General features: G+C 38.1%; 2 protein-coding genes across 7 annotated transcripts in view; one reads left to right on the top strand and one right to left on the bottom strand.

Moving 5' to 3' along the window:
- nid2a (nidogen 2a (osteonidogen)) overlaps window positions 1-18865 on the top strand; it is a 113847-nt gene extending 94982 nt beyond the window's left edge. For all 6 annotated transcript variants that reach the window (XM_043697645.1, XM_043697646.1, XM_043697642.1 and 3 more), the window contains 8 exons: window positions 6460-6681; window positions 7409-7578; window positions 10653-10782; window positions 11531-11702; window positions 12207-12364; window positions 12520-12643; window positions 13786-13898; window positions 15685-18865. In XM_043697645.1, coding sequence (XP_043553580.1) covers window positions 6460-6681; window positions 7409-7578; window positions 10653-10782; window positions 11531-11702; window positions 12207-12364; window positions 12520-12643; window positions 13786-13898; window positions 15685-15695 — 1100 coding nt within the window. In that variant the 3' untranslated portion in view covers window positions 15696-18865. The remainder of the gene's footprint in view (window positions 1-6459; window positions 6682-7408; window positions 7579-10652; window positions 10783-11530; window positions 11703-12206; window positions 12365-12519; window positions 12644-13785; window positions 13899-15684) is intronic.
- Window positions 18866-19642, bottom strand: part of rtraf (RNA transcription, translation and transport factor) — a 32198-nt gene continuing 31421 nt past the window's right edge. Inside the window, exon 8 of the mRNA XM_043697647.1 lies at window positions 18866-19183. Within this exon, the coding sequence (XP_043553582.1) occupies window positions 19029-19183 (155 nt within the window). The 3' untranslated portion in view covers window positions 18866-19028. The remainder of the gene's footprint in view (window positions 19184-19642) is intronic.

Genomic DNA, 19642 nt, shown 5'->3' with positions numbered 1-19642 from the left:
CAGACCCACCAAGTTATTTGATGGCATTTAAGCATTGGTTTGATCTTTATAAAGCCATTCAGAAACAGATCTAAAGAGTTGGTTAAAACAGTGCATTTTCTCTGAAGGGTACAAATGTTGCCAGATATAAATACAACTCTAGAGTGTTAGTTATTTATATATAAAATTATGCAGTTTTATATTTTTAATATATAAATATTTTCACACCAAACCAATAAATATTACTTTTCTGTTGTATAACTTTGGACCACCCAATGTCCTTTTATTCTTATCTTAAATTTACTGACAGAACACCATTTGGATCTTTTATCAGACTATGTCAAAAAAAAATAATCACAGAATAAGAGGCACATGTAAAGAGAATTTAGTTAGTTTGGTGATTGTAGCTCTTTTATGCTGACACAAACATTATCGTGTGGCAAACAGTGCATCCTCTGAAGTAAGTATTGGAATGGAAAGGTACCGAATATAATTCGAAATATTTGAATATTGCCCTTTTGGTTTATCAGCAATATTTTGAAGTCTGGCTTTTATTCTCACTGGATTAACTCCATATCCCAAAACTTGCTTGTGTGGAGACGTGAGATCGAATACAAGCAGAGTGCAATCTGCACAGGGCTTGACCTCCCATCACAACCCACAGCCCTCAGTGATACTGTAAAGAATTTCAGGTCTCTGCTGTATCATTTCAATGATGATTGTCCAATAATCAGTTGCTCCTCAGAGATTGATTAACTTTGTGGATTTGTTTATTTAAAGCAGTAAAACACAATATACTACATATGTTATAATGCAGCCATTATAGCAAACCTATTCATTTGTGTGCTACATTGCTTACTAACTGGCAGCACAGTCACAACATTGAACATAGTTGGAAGTCACACAACACCAGGTTATAGTCCAGCAAGTTTATTTGAAATCATAAGCTTTCAGAGTGCTGCTCCTTCATCAGATGAAGTGGAGGGCAGCGCACAGGCACAGAATCTATATGTAGAGGGATAATGGCATGATAATTCCAGGTAATTAAGAGTGTCAAAAGATAAATACAAATAGTGAGAGTGGAGTGTCAATAGGCTGAATAACAAGTCTTTGCAGATGATTAAAAGTGTCAAACGATGTGAGTAAAGTGTCAACAGCTGAATAGCATGTGAAGGGGTGACCTAACATCCAAGTAAATTACAAAAAAATCAAAAGTAGGATCCAAGTGGCTGAAATAATATAACATGGTATAAGAGTCGCATGATGAGGGTCTAACCAAAGTAACAAGTAATCCACAACTGTACGAACTAATTAAGGTAGAGAGATAACAAGTTATCAAGGTGATCATGTCAAAACAGAACAGTAAGGAAGATTTTACAAATACAGAACAGTATGGTGAGGTTATATGTAGTGTGACATGAACCCAAAATCACTGTTGAGACCATCCACATGGGTATGGAAGTTAGCTATTAGTTTCTGTTCGGTGATCCTGTGTTGTTGTGTATCTTGAAGGCCGCATTGGAGAACGTTACCTGAAAATCTGAGGCCAAATGCCCTTAATGGCTGAAATGTTCCCCAACTGGGAGGGAACACCCCTGCCTGGCGATGGTTATGCGGTTACCATTCTTCGTTGTCTTAGCGTCTGCATGGTCTTGCTGGTAGGCTGTGCCTCAGGGCATCCTTTCCTGAGGCACACTTGTTTTTCATAACCTGTTCTAGTAAATTTCCAATCAGAATGACTGCAGAGTTCAAAGGTAGTTTGAACATAGTCCTTGTGTGTGGTCTGTTTAGGTTGGTACTTTGCACAGGCTTTGACAATGGCCTTTTCTGTTGATGCCTTGCAAAATTGATTAAAACCTGGGCCTTATCTTGGTGCATTCAGAAGGCATATCTTCCACTTCTCCTGGTATATTTGGGTGTTTCAATGATTGATTTTGTCAACAGTTGAGTTGTGCTAAAGACCAATAAACATTGTCAACCTTTGAGGATCCCTTCATACCTACATCCATCCTTTGATAATTCCTTAATGCCAAAAGCTTTTGCTTTGTCTTAAAAGTCTTTATGGAAAGCTTCCACTGGAGTGGATGTGATTGCTGACTCAGCAATTTTTTTTGCTAGCTTTCTATCTGAAAAATCACAATAAGCCCATTTTTCTGCCCTTGTTCATAAAATAGACCATGGATTTTGATAGCTTCTCTCTGAACGATATGATATCCAGTTAAGGACCACACAAGTGTAGATAGGGGAAACCTTAAATGAGTTTTTTGCTTCGATTTTCACTAAGGGATCTTGTTGTGAATGAAAACTTTGAGGAGCTGGGATACAGTCTTGACCAGATCAAGACTGATGAAGTTGATGTGCTGGAAATTTTGGAAAAAATTAAGATTGATAAGTCCCCAGGACCAGATCAGATTTATCCTAGGCTGCTCCAGGAAGCGAGAAAGGAGGTTGCTAAGCCGCTGGCGAGAATCGTTGCCTCCTCACTCTCTACAGGAGTCGTAACGGAGGATTGGAAGGAGGCGAATGTTGTTCCTGGACCAGATCAGATTTATCCTAGGCTGCTCCAGGAAGCGAGAAAGAAGGTTGCTAAGCCGCTGGCGAGAATCGTTGCCTCCTCACTCTCTACGGGAGTCGTAACGGAGGATTGGAAGGAGGCGAATGTTGTTCCTCTTTTCAAGAAGGGTAATAGGGAAATCCCAGGCAATTACACACCAGTTAGTCTTACGTCTGTGGTCAGCAAAGTTTTGGAAAGAATTCTAAATTTATGACTATTTGGCAAAGCATAGTGTGATAAAAGGCAGTTAGCATGGCTTTGTGAGGGGCAGGTCATGCCTCTCAAACCTTATTGAGTTCTTTAAGGAGGTGACAAGACAGGTCAACGAAGGTCAAGCAGTGGATGTGGTGTATCTGGACTTCAGCAAGGCATTTGATAAGGTTCTCCATGATTAGGCTCATTCATAAAGTCAGGAAATATGGGATAGAGGGAGATTTGGCTATCTGGATTCAGAATTGGTTGGCTGACAGAAGGCAGAGAGTGGTTGTAGATGGAACGTATTCTGCCTGAGGTCAGTGATGAGTGGGGTCCCACAGGGCTTTGTTCTTGGGCCTCTGCTCTTTGTAGTTTTTATAAATGACTTGGATGAGGACGTTGTGGGATGGATTAGTAAATTTGCAGATGACACAAAGGTTGGAGGTGCCGTTGATAAAATCGAGGACTATTGCAGGCTGCAGTGCAACATAGACAGGATGCAGAGTTGGGCTGAGAAATGGCAGATGGAGTTCAACCTGGATAAATGCGAAGTGATGCATTTTGGAAGGTCGAACTCAAATGCTGAATATAGGATTAAAGACAGTATTCCTGGGGGATCTGGGTGTGCAAGTACATAGATCCCTCAAAGTTGCCACCCAAGTGGATAGGGTTGTTAAGAAAGCAATTGGTGTTTTGGTTTTCATTAACAGGCGGATAGAGTTTAAGAGCCGTGAGATTTTGCTACAGCTCTAGAAGTCCCTGGTGAGATCATACTTAGAATATTGTGTCCAGTTCTGGTAGCCCTACTATAGGAAAGAAGGTTTACCAGGATGCTGCCTGCACTGGAGGGCTTGCCTTATGAAGAAACGTCGAATAAGCTCAGACTTTTCTCTCTGGAGAGAAGGAGGAAGAGAGGAGACCTGATCAAGGTACACAAGATAATGAGAGGAATAGATAGAGTCAGCAGCCAGAGACTTTTCCCCAGGGCAGGATTGACTGCTATGAGGAGTCATAGTTTTAAGGAGAAAGGTATAGAGGAGACATTCTTTATGCAGAGCGTTGTGAATGCATGGAATGCATTGCCAGTGGTGGTAGTGGAAGCAGAGTCACTGGGGACATTTAAGCGTCTGCTGGACATGCACATGGATAGCAGTGAGTTGAAGGGTGCATAGATTAAGTTATTAGATTTTACATTAGGATTAAACCTCGGCACAACACCGTGGCCCAAGGCCCTCTCCTGTGCAGTACTTATCTATGTTATAAGTTTAATCTGATTCCAGTTGGTCTAATGTGGTCTAGATCTTTTGGGGATATCTTAGCTCTTGATGTGATCCTGATGTGTTATGGCTGTCTCGTCTCCATTTCCAACAGCTAAGCAAATCTTAGTGGCTCATTATTTAACATCAGCCACAACCACATCAAGAACCATACCTCTGGACATTAGTGAGAAATCTTAAATTCTATTAAGATGTCTGTCTTTTTAAACAAGGACATTTGATAAAATGCCTTTGATCTTCTCTTGCTTGCTATCAATCTGGCACACACCCTGATTTCTTTTCAAGTGACTTAAACTGTCCCCTCTACAGAGATTTGTGTGCTTACCAGCAAATTGTATTTTCAACATGACTGGCCTCATCTGCATGATGGTTTCCTTTAATGTTCCTCCATGTCATGTTAATGACAATGGTCTAATAGCGAATTGGCATCAGGGAGCAATTAATGCTGTGGGTTGATTTATTTAAAACAGTGTGATATATTACATGTGACAGGAGACAGTGTCAACCACATGTAGTTGTGCCATGGTTGTTCTTTGTGAATGATGAATCAGCTTTATTGTCACATATACTCAATGAAAATAGTGAACAGTTTATATGATGCCACTTACAGTATCATGTTAGGTCCAAAGGTACTTAAGTACAGCTTCGTTAGTTACAAGATCTCAGAAAATAGAGAAATAAAATGTTCGGCACTGCAGAAATAAAAGTTTCTACCAACCCAGACTATGCTGGCACCTAGCCTTCAGACCGCACCAGGCCCTGGTTCCAGTCCGTGCTGGGCTTCACCAGGAGGCTGGGAGATCACTTCAGACAGTCCGGCGTAGCAGAGGGTGCCAGACTGAGAGGTCGCCACACCAGGCAGGAAGGTGACTATGGGAGGCTGCTAAGTCAGGCTGGAAGTTGTCGTTGTCAGAGGCCAGGAGAGAAGAAGGAAAAAACATTGAGAAAAAGAGAAGAAAAGGAGAATGGACAGAGGTGGATGAGCTCTGGCTAGAGTTTCCTATTCCACCGCCATTTTGTAGTGGACCAGAGAGCACAGTGAGATATATATAACTCCAACCAGTGGGGGGATTTTTCCTAATTCACTTTGGGTTTGATAGAGCTCTTTGATGCCACACTGGGTAAACTGCTACTTTGACATCAAGGGAAGTCATGCTCAACCTACCTCTAAGTCAATCATTTTGTCCACATTTGAACAAAGATCAGGAGCTGAGTAGCCATGGCAGAACCCAAATTGAGTGTAACTGAGCAGGTTATTGCTGAGCAGATGCTGCTTGATTGCACTGTTGGTGACTCCTTCCATCACTTTACTGATGATCGAGAGTAGCCTGATGGGGTGGCAATTGGCCGGATTGGATTTTTTCTGCTTATGTAAAAGACATACCATGGCAATGTTTCCTTATTGGTGGATAGATGCCAACATTGTAGCTGTAAAACCTGACCACAGGGGTGATGCTATTTTCAGTACTTTTGTCAAAAGTTGTCAGGACCTTTGCAATATTGATTGCCTCCAGCTGTTTATTGACATCACATGAAGTTAACCGAATTGGCTGTAGACTGAAGCTGGGCACAGAGACGGCCTGTCTTTTAAAGCTGTCCTCTATCATTATTGCAGAGTCACCCATGCCTTTCGAAACTAATCAATGATTTAATCTCAGATTTTGAAGATTATTCTTCATCTGTTAAAATTTCTTTTCTCATCTAGTATTTAACAGTTGGAACACTGCATGTCTTGGCACAGTTACAATTTTCATAGTTTTTAGAAAATTATAGTTGATCCTCTGCTACCTCCTTTATAATTTCCGTACGTATTTTGTGATATATATCATTTGGGCTTGATTGGTTTTCTATTTTTAGCCAACTTAAGAAATGTTAAAGTGCGGTCTCTCTTTGAATTTTTTTTGGTCTAGTGGTAATTATTCCACATCCTCCCCCACAAAACAGCCTGTTTCACATACCTCTAAGACAGAGAAATACTTAGTTACCTTCTCTGTCATTTCCTCAGATTCAATACAAAATAACCTTTATCACCAACTCGTCTTTTTTAACTACAGTATCTCTTCATATGTGCTTACAAAGCCCTTACCGCAGCTTTTTCTTTTTAGTTTTTACATTCCTTCTATAATTTTTATGTCTCAGTTTGGTTATATATTCTTTAACTGTTGTGAATGGTCTGTTTTTAAACTTGTGGTTTGCTCAAATTTGTTTATCCCTGGAACCCAGCTATTGTTACATTTCTTTTACCCCTTTTCTAAATGTAATTAAACATATATCTGATATCTAAGTATCCCCCACTAAGGTCTGTGATTAAATCTCTTTTTTTTCCCAATCTATTGTTTTAGGATAGATTACTTTGCATCCTCTTCATAAAACTGGATTGCAATAAAGAATTCAAACAATTGTTTCATTCAACAAAAGATTTTACACTAACTACAGTGTATTAATGTATTTCAGAACCCCCACAGCGACAACCAACTGTGTGCGAACGGTGGAGACTGAGTCTTCTGGAACATTACAGTGGCAGACCAGCTAATGATCAGTACATTCCCGAATGTAATGAGTTTGGGGAATTTAGTCCTTTGCAATGCCATGGAAACAGTGGTTACTGTTGGTGTGTCGATAAAGATGGTCGGGAAATTCAAGGAACTAGGACTGAACCCGGCAGTCCACCTGCATGTGAGAACTTTCAATTTGACTTTCTTTGTAAAGTGAAAATTAAAGATCATTTTAAGGTAGAGGAAAGGAATAATGGAAAAGTGGTGTTGGTAAAAATACTTCATGTCTAGTTTCCAAAATGAGAAGTTCAAATCGTATGGGGAACTTTTAGCAAGTAAAGCTATCATTATATTTGTATAGCTCTTTTCATTATTGAAGTGAATCAAAATACTTTTTTTAAAAATTGCTATCGTTGTTGATAAGATACTGAAATGCAGCAGTTAAATTGTGCACAAGATCCCACAAATAGCAATAAGCAGGCAAATCTGCTTTATTAATTTTAGTTGAGACACATATTGCACAGGGGACCAGGGAGAACTCCTTTATCTTTGTTCGAAAATTGCTTGATGGTACCCTACTAATGGTATCTATTAGTAAGGTAATATTCCACTTCGCTTTATCCAAAACAGTTTAGCACCTCACCTTCAGTCCAGCACTGGATCATCAGCAAATGTGTTGTGGTTTCTGAACCTATAACTGTTTGATTCAGAGGCATGCGTACTACAAATTGAGCCAAGATTGAACCATGCAGCATTATAGAAAGCAACAGTATAAAGTCACAAATTGTAAAAGTTAATCGGAATTGTTCTAGTTGCCTATTAATGATGCACAGCATTGTAATCATAGTTTTATAGAGATCTGAAATTCATCCTAGTGATTTATGAATGTTTTCTGTTGAATTTGCCAGGTATACCAACAGTTGCACCTCCCATTACACAGCCTTCTCCAGCTCCTGTAGTGTCTGCACCACGCACGGGTACCTTCCTTTTATATGCTCAGGGCCAGCACATTGGGTACCTGCCCCTGAATGGTACTCAGCTAAACAAAGAGGGAGCCAAGAGCCTGTTAGCTCTTCATGTAAAGTATCTATTTTTATAAGCTTCTCCATTGGAATATCTGCAGAGAATGTTAGTGTTTGTGAAAGGAAAATATCAGGTTACTTTCATATTTTAGCAAGTGTAAATGGACCAGTATCAGTAAATTGCACCCATGCATATAAATCAAATATTACCACAGGAACATTAATATCACTATGCAAATGAGATAAATTGAGGAACAGTAGCAATATAGCACAGTAGGTACAGTGGGAGGATTGAACAGATGTTTACTGTCAAGTTTATAAATGCAAGCCTTCCTTTAAAGTGCCTTTCATGAACTCAGGTGTTTTCCTACTGATTAATTACTTTTGACAAGTAGTCATGGTTGGAACACAATGTTGTCTTTCATGCTTTGATTTGTTGAGAGCACTTAACTTTACCTCATGGAGCCACTGCTGACACTGATGGTTCAGAGGTCTGTGAATCAATCACAAGCAAGGTCCAAGCCCTGGTTCCCAATCTTGGAGACAGCCAAAATTGCCAGGACAGACCACTGGTTGCTGCAGGGATAGCCCAGGGGGCATCTGCTCACATTGGTCTGTTCAACCGAAGTAACGCCTTGTGACTCTGGTTCAACTGGGCATCAGGTGTGCTGAGGCAAAGAGAAACACTTTTATCACTGGAATCATTCTGCCACTAAAGAAGGTACACTGCTGCATCAGAGTTAATTACTGTAATTCAGTAGAGGTTTGGGACCTTCAAATGGATTCACTTTGATAGCTATTTTGGGAAGATTTGTAGTCTAGGTTGAGATTCTGGATGTAGGTTTGCTGGAAGTTTCATTTTCAGACATTTCATCACCATACTAGATAACATCATCAGCGAGTCTCTGGATGAGGCTTCATCTGGAGCCTCATGATAATGTTACCTAGTATGGTGATGAAACATCTGAAAACGAACCTTGCAGTTCAGCGAGCAAACCTACATCTAGAACTCATTGTGATTTTAACTGGCATGTTATATTGGGCCTTTAAAAGGGGAAATTTGTCAAGGATGTCTGGGAACTCCAACTAAACTTCATCATATATCCATTGCCCACCACTAGAATCTCTGCTAACTCCCCCAGTACGTCAAATTTAAACAAGTTCCAGTGGAACAAGTATTCTTACATTTATAAGGTGACTGATAAATCAGACTGTTGCCCTCTTTTTTTGCCTTTTGGGTTATTATTTTTGAGTTATAAATCAGTTCACACTTGCTCTGGTTTCACTTAGGCCTTCTGTATGCTTTGGAGAAAGTGAGGACTGTATCAAGTGTGGTGCTGGAAAAGCACAGCAGGTCAGGCAGCATCCAAGGAACAGGAGAATCGACATTTTAGGCATAAGCTCTTCATTCCTGATGAAGGGCTTATGCCTGAAATGTCGATTCTCCTGCTCCTTGGATACTTCCTGACCTGCTGTGCTTTTCTGTGTGCTTTGTCCAGACATATAAGGTAACTAAGGAATATAGGGAATGGTCATCACCTTTCCGAAGTAAATTAATCTCGCTGCTTATTAGCAAGACATTATAGAAACACAGAAATGAAGTTATCATAGAGTCATAGAGATGTACAGCATGGAAACAGACCCTTCGTTCCAACCCGAGTTGTTATTTACTGCACATCTATGTTATGTAACAAGCTGCCAGTTCTTTTGTCTATTCAAGCACAGTCACATTTTAATATTTTGGAAATCATGACCAAATTGGAATAAATAATTGATAATAATGTGTGTGGGTTTGCTCGCTGAGCTGCAGGTTTGATATCCAGACGTTTCATTACCTGGCTAGGTAATATCATCAGTGGCGACCTCCAAGTGAAGCAAAGCTGTTATCTCCTGCTTTCTATTTATAGGTTTGTCCTCGATGGGGTTCCTGGGGTTTGTGGTGATGTAATTTCCTGTTCGTTTTCTGAGGGGTTGGTAGATCTAGATACCATCTATGTGTTTGTTTATGGTGTGGTGGTTGGAGTGCCAGGCCTCTAGGAATTCTCTGGCATGTCTTTACTTCACCTGTCCCAGGATAGATGTGTTGTCCCAGTCGAAATGGTGGGGTTTTTTTCCCTCCGTGTGTAGGGCTACGAGGGAGAGAGAGTTGTGTCTTTTTGTGGCTAGCTGGTGTTCATGTATCCTGGTGGCTAACTTTCTTCCTGTTTGTCCTACGTAGGTGTGTGTGGCAGTCCTTGCATGGAATTTTGTAGACGACGTTGGTTTTGTCCATGGGTTGTACTGGGTCTTTTAAGTTTGTTAGTTTTTGTTTGAGTGTGTTGGTGGGTTTGTGTGCTACTAGGATACTGAGGGGTCTTAGTAATCTGGCTGTCATTTCTGAAATGGACCAAACACAGCCAGAAACCCTAACCACCTTAACCATACATCAAAGAAGTTTCAGAAATGACAGCCAGACTACGAAGACCCTCGGAATCCTAGTAGCACACAAACCCACCAACACACTCAAACAAAAACTAACAAACTTAAAGACCCCAGTACAACCCATGGACAAAACCAACGTCGTCTACAATATAAATAGAAAGCAGGAGACAACAGCTTCTCTTCACTTGGAGGTCACCGCTTATGATGTTACCTAGCCTGGATATCAAACCTACAGCTCAGCTAGCAAACCCACACGCTAAACCTCAACCTGAGCTACAAATCTTGCAATTGACAATGTCATATTCTGTAAATCAATTTAGAACATTATAAAGTAACTCAAGTTATGCTGCAACTTATGTTTTTTTTAAAATGAGTAATTTATTGTTTCCTTTATTGCTACTTTGAGTTTTTCTTTCCTTGAATAGTCACGTAATGTTTTTGCATCAGCTATTTTGCACTAATTAATGAATAACAGAAGTAGTTAACTTCATACTTGTAAAAACTAAACATTTAACACCCACAACACAACTATGTAAATTGTGGAGTCTTTCCAATAAGGTAATATGTGTAAACTTACATTCATGTTTGAGTTTCTCCAATTGTTATACAGATTTATAAGGTTTTCCAAAATTGATTCATTGCTGTTTTCAGTTTTCCAAATGGTTGTTTATCAGACAATTAACTCTTCTTTGGTTTATTTTTCATTAAGGGTTCAATTGTTATTGGTATTGATTACGACTGCAGGGATAAGATGGTTTACTGGACTGATGTTTCTGGCCGAACTATTAATCGCGCTAGTTTGGAACCAGGTGCTGAGCCAGAAACAGTTATTAACTCAGGTGAGTTCTTTATTAGAGGTCCGAAAATTTATTAGGTCTTTACAAGGCAAATATTATGAAAAGTTATATGATGTATACTTAAAATTTTATAATTATGATGTAATTTTGAACAGACAAATAATGTTAACAAGCATTTTTGAGGCCTTTAATTTGTCACAATGGCCTCTTCCCACCCTCATGACAATTTCATCCATTTCCAGCAGAGACTAGCATCGAGGAGAAAGCCTAGTAACTTTCACTATACCAGCTGGTGGTTGGTAGAGACTGGTTACCTCTTTTAGTGTTCCCCAGGCCCAGGGAAACCCCCTCTCAACACCAAAGTCTTCACAATACCTCCTATTCTAACAAAAATATCACCACATTCATCTGTTCCTTCCTGTCACCATGCACATTTTCCTCTCCATCCAGTCCAGCAGTGATCTCTGTTAGGAACTAAGTGTTTTTTTGTTTTGCTGTTTTTGTGAGAATTGTTGACCATCAGATTGACCGGCAGCTCTTGGGATATTCCACCCCCACTCTCCCAATAAGACAAGTGGTAAAAGCCTCACCTCAAGCAGTTAGTGCCCAATGAACATTAAATGGCTACAGTGTAATATGCCAGAGTGTGAGAGAATCCACCACTAACATTTAAGGTGAGGACAAAAAAAAACCCTAACAGTATAAAATCCAGCCCAATTGTTGTTGAAAATTATCAGATGGATGCTGAATCATCTGTATCACCACTTTTGTGTTTCTGCTCCAACTTTAGACCTGATTAGTCCTGAAGGACTAACCATAGACTACCTCCACAGAAACATGTTTTGGACTGACAGTGGATTGGATAAGATAGAAGTTGCTAAATTGGATGGATCTGAACGAAGAGTTCTTGTTGATACTGATCTGGTAAATCCCAGAGCAATTGCAGTGGACTCTCTTAATGGGTAGGTTTCATATAAAGGTATGAAGTTTTACAACTTCAGAATTTTCCAGAACATGATTTTTTTAAAAAAATATCTGACATGCTTTCTTACCAATTAAACATACATAGCCCTTGTAGACAACATGATTATAGCTTTTGCAAGTCGTAAACCAAACAACAGGGTTTTTCCAAAATGCTAACATCTGACAACCATCTGAATTAGGTGTTATGGCAACATGTTGCCCAGATGTTGGCACAATATACTGTAGATCTAAAATGCTTCCACTGTTTATAGAATGGAGAAAATTTACGTAGCAGAAAATTGAATGTGCATATTACTTGACTCGTAGCAAATTTCAGAGAATTTTTAAAAATCTGGGACTATCAACAGTTTCCTTTTAAGATATTTGACATTGTCCTAGTTGAGGCTATTTTGTAAATGGAATATGATAGGCTCCCACTGTCTTTCAATTAAATACACAGCCTTGTTTATATTAATTATCTTGCTCTTCTGCTTTCCCTTCAGCAACCTTTACTGGACAGACTGGAATCGTGAAGCTCCTAAAATTGAGACTTCTCGTGTAGATGGAACTAACAGAAGGGTATTAGTTACAAATGACATTGGATTGCCAAATGGATTGACATTTGACCCTTTTTCCTCACAACTATGTTGGGCTGATGCTGGTATGTTTCACAGGCTTAATATACTTTATTATTCAAGGAAACATTTTAAAAGATCAAGTTAGTTGGCATTAAAGCAAAAAAAAATTAAGAGCATACACTTTTGAAATTTGCAGTTGAATACTAACAACCTTTCTTCTTGCTTTCATTGATGAAAGGAACCAAAGATCTGGAGTGTGTGTTTTCCGATGGTACAAGAAGACAGGTGGTGCAACGTGGTCTAAACTATCCCTTTAGTATTGTTGCTTATGCAAATCACTTCTACTACACAGATTGGAGAAGGTAGGAGCAAAGTTTAATGGAACTATTAAGTGTAACTATGGCCTACATTTTGCAGCCCCACTGGGTATGGGGAATAATAAAGAACAGTATGTCAGATGGCTAGCCTACTACCTTCCCACCTATAGCTGACCTGTTCCCATAATACATTAGAGTTAACAAGATATCAAAAGTGGCAGCCTGCCTGCCATATTCAGTTAAATAATCAAAGGTCAACAGATTGTTTTAGCAAGCTTATTGATTTAAGAAAATACACTACCCAGACCATATTGACATAGGCAGCTAGTTGCAAGTTGGAAACCATTTTTTTGTACCCCAAGTGGGAAAAGGCTTGAAGGAAGGGCTGTCCCTCATTTAAAGAATACTTTTTATGCATCGGGGTGCCTCCCGAGATGTCACCCCCATCCCCTCACTGTCCTCTGCCTGAAGTCTCAGATTTCCCCTCCACCCTAAAAGCCCTGGACAACTTATGTGGTAGCCTGTGTTCCTTCTTGCTGTATCACTGCCGGGACTGTCAGTTTCATGTTATCATGCCTCAAAATAGGACATAAATCTCCAGCTCCTGCTTCCAGTGCTGGAGAACTGCCTGAGAGAGTATTACAACGGTACTCCCTAAACCAACACACAATAATGCATGGGGACACAGAGGTGATTCAGGAGTTACAGACTGTAAAAATGGAGGGCTGTTAGGAGAGCACCCAGGATACTGCAGGGCAGAGATATTGAATAGAAATGGGTATGGGAGAGAGTAGATTTTGGGGAAGCCTAAAGCGAGAGCAATGTAATAATGGGGAGTGGAGCTGCCAACACCAAGAGCAACCTAGGCATCCTACTGTAGGTAAACAATGAAAGATTGCTCCCACTGGTGGGCAGATGGGAACAAGACATGGCAGTCTTTTTAAGGACTAAAATAAAACAAATACAAACAGGGAATGTTATACATAACAAATATCAGAACAACTTCAAAAAAAATGTAATTGAGGGATTCACCAGAGCAAAGATTAACGTTTATAATTTATTGGAAGCCCGTAATTAGATCAATGTCTGAAGATCACTCCTTCTATCCACTATTTTACTTTTTTCTTTCTAGTTGCTCCAAACATAGAATCAGCATTTCTGAATGATTCAATTGCTTTTTTTTCCAGAGATGGAATTATAGTTGTATCTAAAGATAGTAACCAAATTACTGATGAGTACCTACCTGATCAAAGATCACATCTGTACGGAATAACTGTGGCCTACCCTCGTTGTCTGCATGGTAAGAGGATATAAAATTGGAAAGTTCTTGCTAGGGAATAGCAATTCTAAATTGAAAAGAAATGTATACTTTGTGATATTACTCCCTCCCGAAAAGCAATTCCTATTACCCAAAGGTGCCTTAAACAATTCCTATTACCCAAAGGTGCCTTAAAAGGTTGCAGCCTCTTTCTATTGCTTGTTTAAAAGTTTGCTGGTGTAGATCAAGTATTAACATTATTTGATTTACTCCAGCCTCTCATACTTAAGATCGAAGAATTTTAAAATTAAAGAAAGTAAAACTTTAATGTATTTAAGGGCTCTCTTATTTTTGCTCGCAAACAGCACTATCTGAATAAGAACTTGCGTGTAGTTTGTGCAAGAAGTTTCGAAGCAAAGTTTGCAAAGCTGGGTCTTGATGACCTAAGTTGATGGAGTACATTAGGTTATGGGTTCAAACCACAGGGTTCTAAGACGACACAATATTGGCTTGACACACATAAGCAGTACAGAAGGAATACTTATTGCAGAATGAGGATTGAACACAAGCTTCTGTGCTCAGAGATCTAAAATATTTCATGGAATTAAAGGAGCAGGGAGGGAGTTCTTGTGTCCCAACCATTATACTTCAACCAACTGCACAAATGGAAGCTGAAATGTTTTTCATTTTTGGAACGTACCTTTTAGCAGCAAACATTGAGTGGTTTATAGCCCACTAACCATTAATGGCAGTGGTACACTAACCAATGTGGTAATGTAGAGCATGATCTAACTCAGAGAATTAGACATGCATATAAGTAAGGGGAATGCAATAATAATGAGACACTTAACTACTTCTAGATTGGGTAAAAGTACAGAGTGTCAATGATATGGAGGAAAAATTCTTTGAACGTAGGAGACTGTTTTCTGGGACAATATGTTAAGAAATCAACTAGAGCGCTGGCTGTTTTAGATCTATTTTTATGTAAACATTAATGCAATTGCAATGAGAGGACTAATTAATAAGTGTGTAAAAGAATCTTTAGGAAATAGTGATTGTTAGCATGATAGAATGTTCCATTAAGTTTGAAAAAGATGTATTTTAAGGTTAATTATAAAATGTGTGATGGGGAATTTGTTACAGTGGAAAGTGAAAAATACATGTGCAAGACCAGTACTTCAAGAAATAGTGTTTGCTTTTCAAAGGAAAAAGTACATTCCTATAAGACAAAAATACTTTGTTGAGTCAGTCCTTAATGTTCTGAAGCACACAAGTGTTACAGCATAGTAAGAGGCCATTCAGGACATTGTGCTATTGCCCTGCCATTTACTCATTCCCTTGCGCAATATCCTTTTTAAATAATCATTCAATTCCCTTTGTATCCTGAACTTATACCCATCTAATTTCATTTCATTTCGCATCTATGTTCAAGCTGTGGTCACTTTTCAATGACTTCACAATGGATTTCTCTATTCTCATTTGTAGAATTCTTAAGTAAAAGAAATGTGGAATAACTAAATTCTTGCCCTTCTTTAGCAGGATGAATAAAAACAGAAGCTGCCAGAAAAGCTAGCATCAGTGAAAAGAAATCAGTTAATATTTCGGGTCCCATGACCCTTCCTCAGAAATGATAGCATCTGCGATTCTTTCAATTTTTATTTACCAGGATAAATTTGATAACTAAGAATAGTACTTTGCTAGTTAATAAAAACTAAACTAGCATCAACAGCTACAAATTAAATTCAACAAGTCAGCTTTTTGTTTTAATATCGCCATGAGGAATACTTGCACAGTATCATTTAATCTACCTTTTTTCCTCTCCTGGCAGGAAGCAAATAATGATTGTGCTGGTAATGACAACTGTATTTCAGCATACTACATCTGGAGGAAGAGCTCTATTGGAGCACAATGCTGCATGGATTGGTCTGTACTTTTCCTCCCATTGTTAGTAGGGAACTGAAAATGTTACATGGTAACTATATTTTTTTTTGAGAGAGCTTCCATACCTCATGATTTTCAAGAACACACTACTGTGCTGCCTTTTTGTTTTTAGTGGACTCAGTGACTGGTATGAATACATGGTCAATACCTGGTCGCTTATTCTGAAATTTAAAGAACACAAGCATAAATAGTTGTGTGATGGACACATATCAAGTATATGATGCAGTGAAGAAAAAGCACAAACTATGGAATAAAATACTTCAGAGATGATTTAACAGAAGGTGATACAGCACCATACAAACATTTCCTGTACTTACGAATAGCTGCTTTACTCTATCCTGCGAGTCATTCCAACTTGCATACAAATCGACTTGTGAGCAGATTCCAGAACGGAACCCATTCACAACCTGAGGACTGGCTGAATTCTTTTCCGAAAGGCTGGCAAAATGTTTCAATTTCTTTCTCATCATCTAGAAGTAACTGCACTTATTTCAGAAGTATTTAACAGTCAGCTTCAAACAACTAAACAATCGTGATTTTCAGATTTGACATCCTGAATTGATGTCTAAAACTTAACAAGATTCAGTTATTCAGTCAGATATTGTTGCAATTGTTACCCTTGACAAGCTACATAGAAGAATCAGATATGAATGTACCATAGTCCAACAAAATAAAATTAGTTCCTGTTTAGACTGAAAATATTTCTCTAACCAAAACTGTTTTAACCAGAAAGCGATGTTACAAGTTGAACTAAAGACTGATACAGTAGATGATTTAGTCTGGAACAAAAGTATAGCAATACTGATTTTCTTATTGTAAAATGCCTGTGTATCATCAGTAAAGCAACATCTGCTCAACATCATTTATGACTAGCCCAAGACATTCAGGTGTATGATATATATTACAAGCAAAACCCAAAATGTCAGTGGACATGTCAGACTATTGCAGTATTACTCGTATTAAATCATATTTGACCTGAGCTTACTTTTCAACAGCAATAAAAATTGCCAAACTACAAATTTAAAAAATCATTGGACATCATGAATATTGTAAAACAACCTCAAAATTAAACATGTTTTTCCCTTAAAGATGGCACACCAATGTGTTTACACATTGACTTACTATGCAATCATTATACATTTCCCAAATACAAGAGTGGTTTTTAAATAGCCTATTTAGCAGTCAACTGGTTCAGTGCTGATGATGCCAATGTGGAGTTTTGCCTCACATAAATTTATTCTGCATATTGTTCTGTTGCAGTATTCCTGTTACAAGTAAATATTAGTGACTTACATAAAAGGTACCTAGTCATGATGGTGATGAGCTCAGTTACAGTAACACAATAGTAAACAAGAGTTCACAAACTGGACTTCAGACGTGCAGAATTTCCTCGATCTGGGCTCCAAACAAAGCCATGTGTGGCAGGAAGAAATACCTCTGGATAACCCAGTTGTTTTCCTCATCAGGAAATTATGACAGTATTTTGCATCAGGCTTCCAAACTAGATTAGGAAGAGTCTCGGTACAGAACAATATAGCAATTTTGTATTTAATATTGCTTTAAAAATAACCACAATGCTATTAAAACATTGTTTGGGTGGGGGGGGGGGGGGGGGTTGAAGTTTAATAATAATAGTATCTTCTAAAAAATAAGTTGTGCTTAATCAAGGCACTTTTTTGTAATGTGGAATTGATTCTTATTAAACAATTCAGAATTCTAGATTTGACATTTTATCACAAAGGTATTCTGCCAAGTAACATTTAGTCATTGCAAGAACAGTGCTCACCCTGCTTTATCACACTGAAGCTGTCCAGACTTTTAGTGGACTTTACAATTATAGGTAGTGAAACCAACGTAGCACCCCTCTCCAAGAGATCAATAGCTATAAAAGCAAGACAAGCAACAGCTTGTCTCTTCCAAAAGATCGAAGAACACCTAATGAGGCACAAAATATAAACTAGGTAGTGCAAATTATATTAAATTCAGTCAACATTTTTCAGCCTATTGGGCAAGCACTACAACTTCATACTTCATTGTGTTTCATTAGTGTATTGGAGAGATGCAGTGAGAGCAAGGCAAATCAAATAGGAATTTCCTGACTTTGATGTTTTATTGCATAAGTGAAGATTCCAGAAGTAGCTCTCCCATTTACTCCATAATTTTGGTTAGTGTTGATAGCTTCAATCTTTTGTCGAGCCAGGAATTGGTAATAAACAATATAAAAGAATATTTATAAACCTTAAACACTTTAATCATGTTTTAAAATTGCTAAAATTGTCTGGGAGTAGACATTATTTGCAAAATCTGACACCAATCTGCACTATTGATCCTATATTACAGTTACACAAAAAGTGTTTACAAAGTGTCTAATGCTATTGAATACTCTTAAAGCATGACAAAAAACTGAAGCCACAAAAATATTTAACTAGTATTCGGTAATTTGGTATAACACCTCTTCTGTTTAAATAGTTGAATAAGAACTGGCAGACAAGTTTTAAAAAAAAAATCTGACCCTTCAATTGTTTCATTAATTAATCCACAGTACAGAGTTTGTGATTCTATCGTGCTTTTCAAACACTAAACATTTTAAAAATAATCCTGTTTTTATTTCTAACCTGCTTCTCCAGGTGGAGACAGCAAAACTGCCATTTCCATAACCATTATCATTTTCAATTGGCTCGAACTAGGATTCACTGCAGGTTACTACAGAAAATAGTATAAATTATTCAGCTTTTCCAATTATAATATTCACTAAAATATTTAACAAATATTGATTAGTACAAGGTCTTGTGGTTTTACTATCGACAAACATTTAATAAATGAACCTGCTCTCAAACTTGTTTTGAATGTTTCATTTTACATCATACATTGTAGTGCTTTCTCCATGCAAACTTTTTTCTTGCACATTAACAATAATTTTAACAACTTGAACAGTTTAATTTTGTACTTTTTGCTATTTCCTATTGTGAAGCATGTACATTACCTGGAATGTGTTTAACTTGACAAAACTCTTGTAACCACACTGTTGTAACTTTGTTCCAATTTAACAATAAAATTCAAGAAACAAATTTTTAATTTCTCAAGTTTTAGTATTTATTCCACTTCCGTGAACAGTTTGCCAATAGGACTATCTAACCATGTGGGATCAAAAGTTATTTCCTTTTGTCAATTTCTGAGTTTCAAAATACAGATTACAAACAGTGCAAAGTTCCAACTATTTCCACCTTTTAATCATCTTCCAACCTTTCCCAGCCTGTGATCAGTTTTGGGATCAGCTATTATTGACTGAACGGCTACAATAGCTTCATTAATCTTGGTCTGAAGATCTCGTAGTTCCTCTATATGCAGCAACCGGAGGACTCTTGCAGCCTCATTCAAGGTGGCATCTGTTCAAACCAATTCAATTACAGTTATTTCTAATATCATGAAAATCTGGCAAATTCACCAGCAACAGAATTAAGCAATTTAAAAGTCAAGTTAAACAACTGGAACAGATGTAACTGTTACAGAATGGGATCAAGTTACTAACATAGCAAGTTCGACCAATTAATCCCAGGGTTTAAATTCCTCAGAGTATGTGGACCTGACCAATTAGAATCAGTTTCTTTAAAGGATAAATGCAGATGGATAATGTAAAAGTCAGTACATTTTACACTGAATTAAATTATACGTTTATGACCTTGTAGCTACCTGAAGGCACGAGAATTAAATAATGTTGAAAAACTGATATGACTATTACATAAAGGTATGGGAGCCCTTGCTGCATTCTTCCATGTACACAAAGACAGATCCCAGATTGAAATCTTGCACTTTGGAAAAAAGAATACAAGAATGGACTACTTTCT

This window comes from Chiloscyllium plagiosum, chromosome 10 (assembly GCF_004010195.1).
Source record: "Chiloscyllium plagiosum isolate BGI_BamShark_2017 chromosome 10, ASM401019v2, whole genome shotgun sequence".
Lineage (NCBI taxonomy): Eukaryota > Metazoa > Chordata > Chondrichthyes > Orectolobiformes > Hemiscylliidae > Chiloscyllium > Chiloscyllium plagiosum.
The sequence above is the reverse complement of the archived record's forward strand: the minus strand, read 5'-3'. Positions and strand labels throughout refer to the sequence as shown.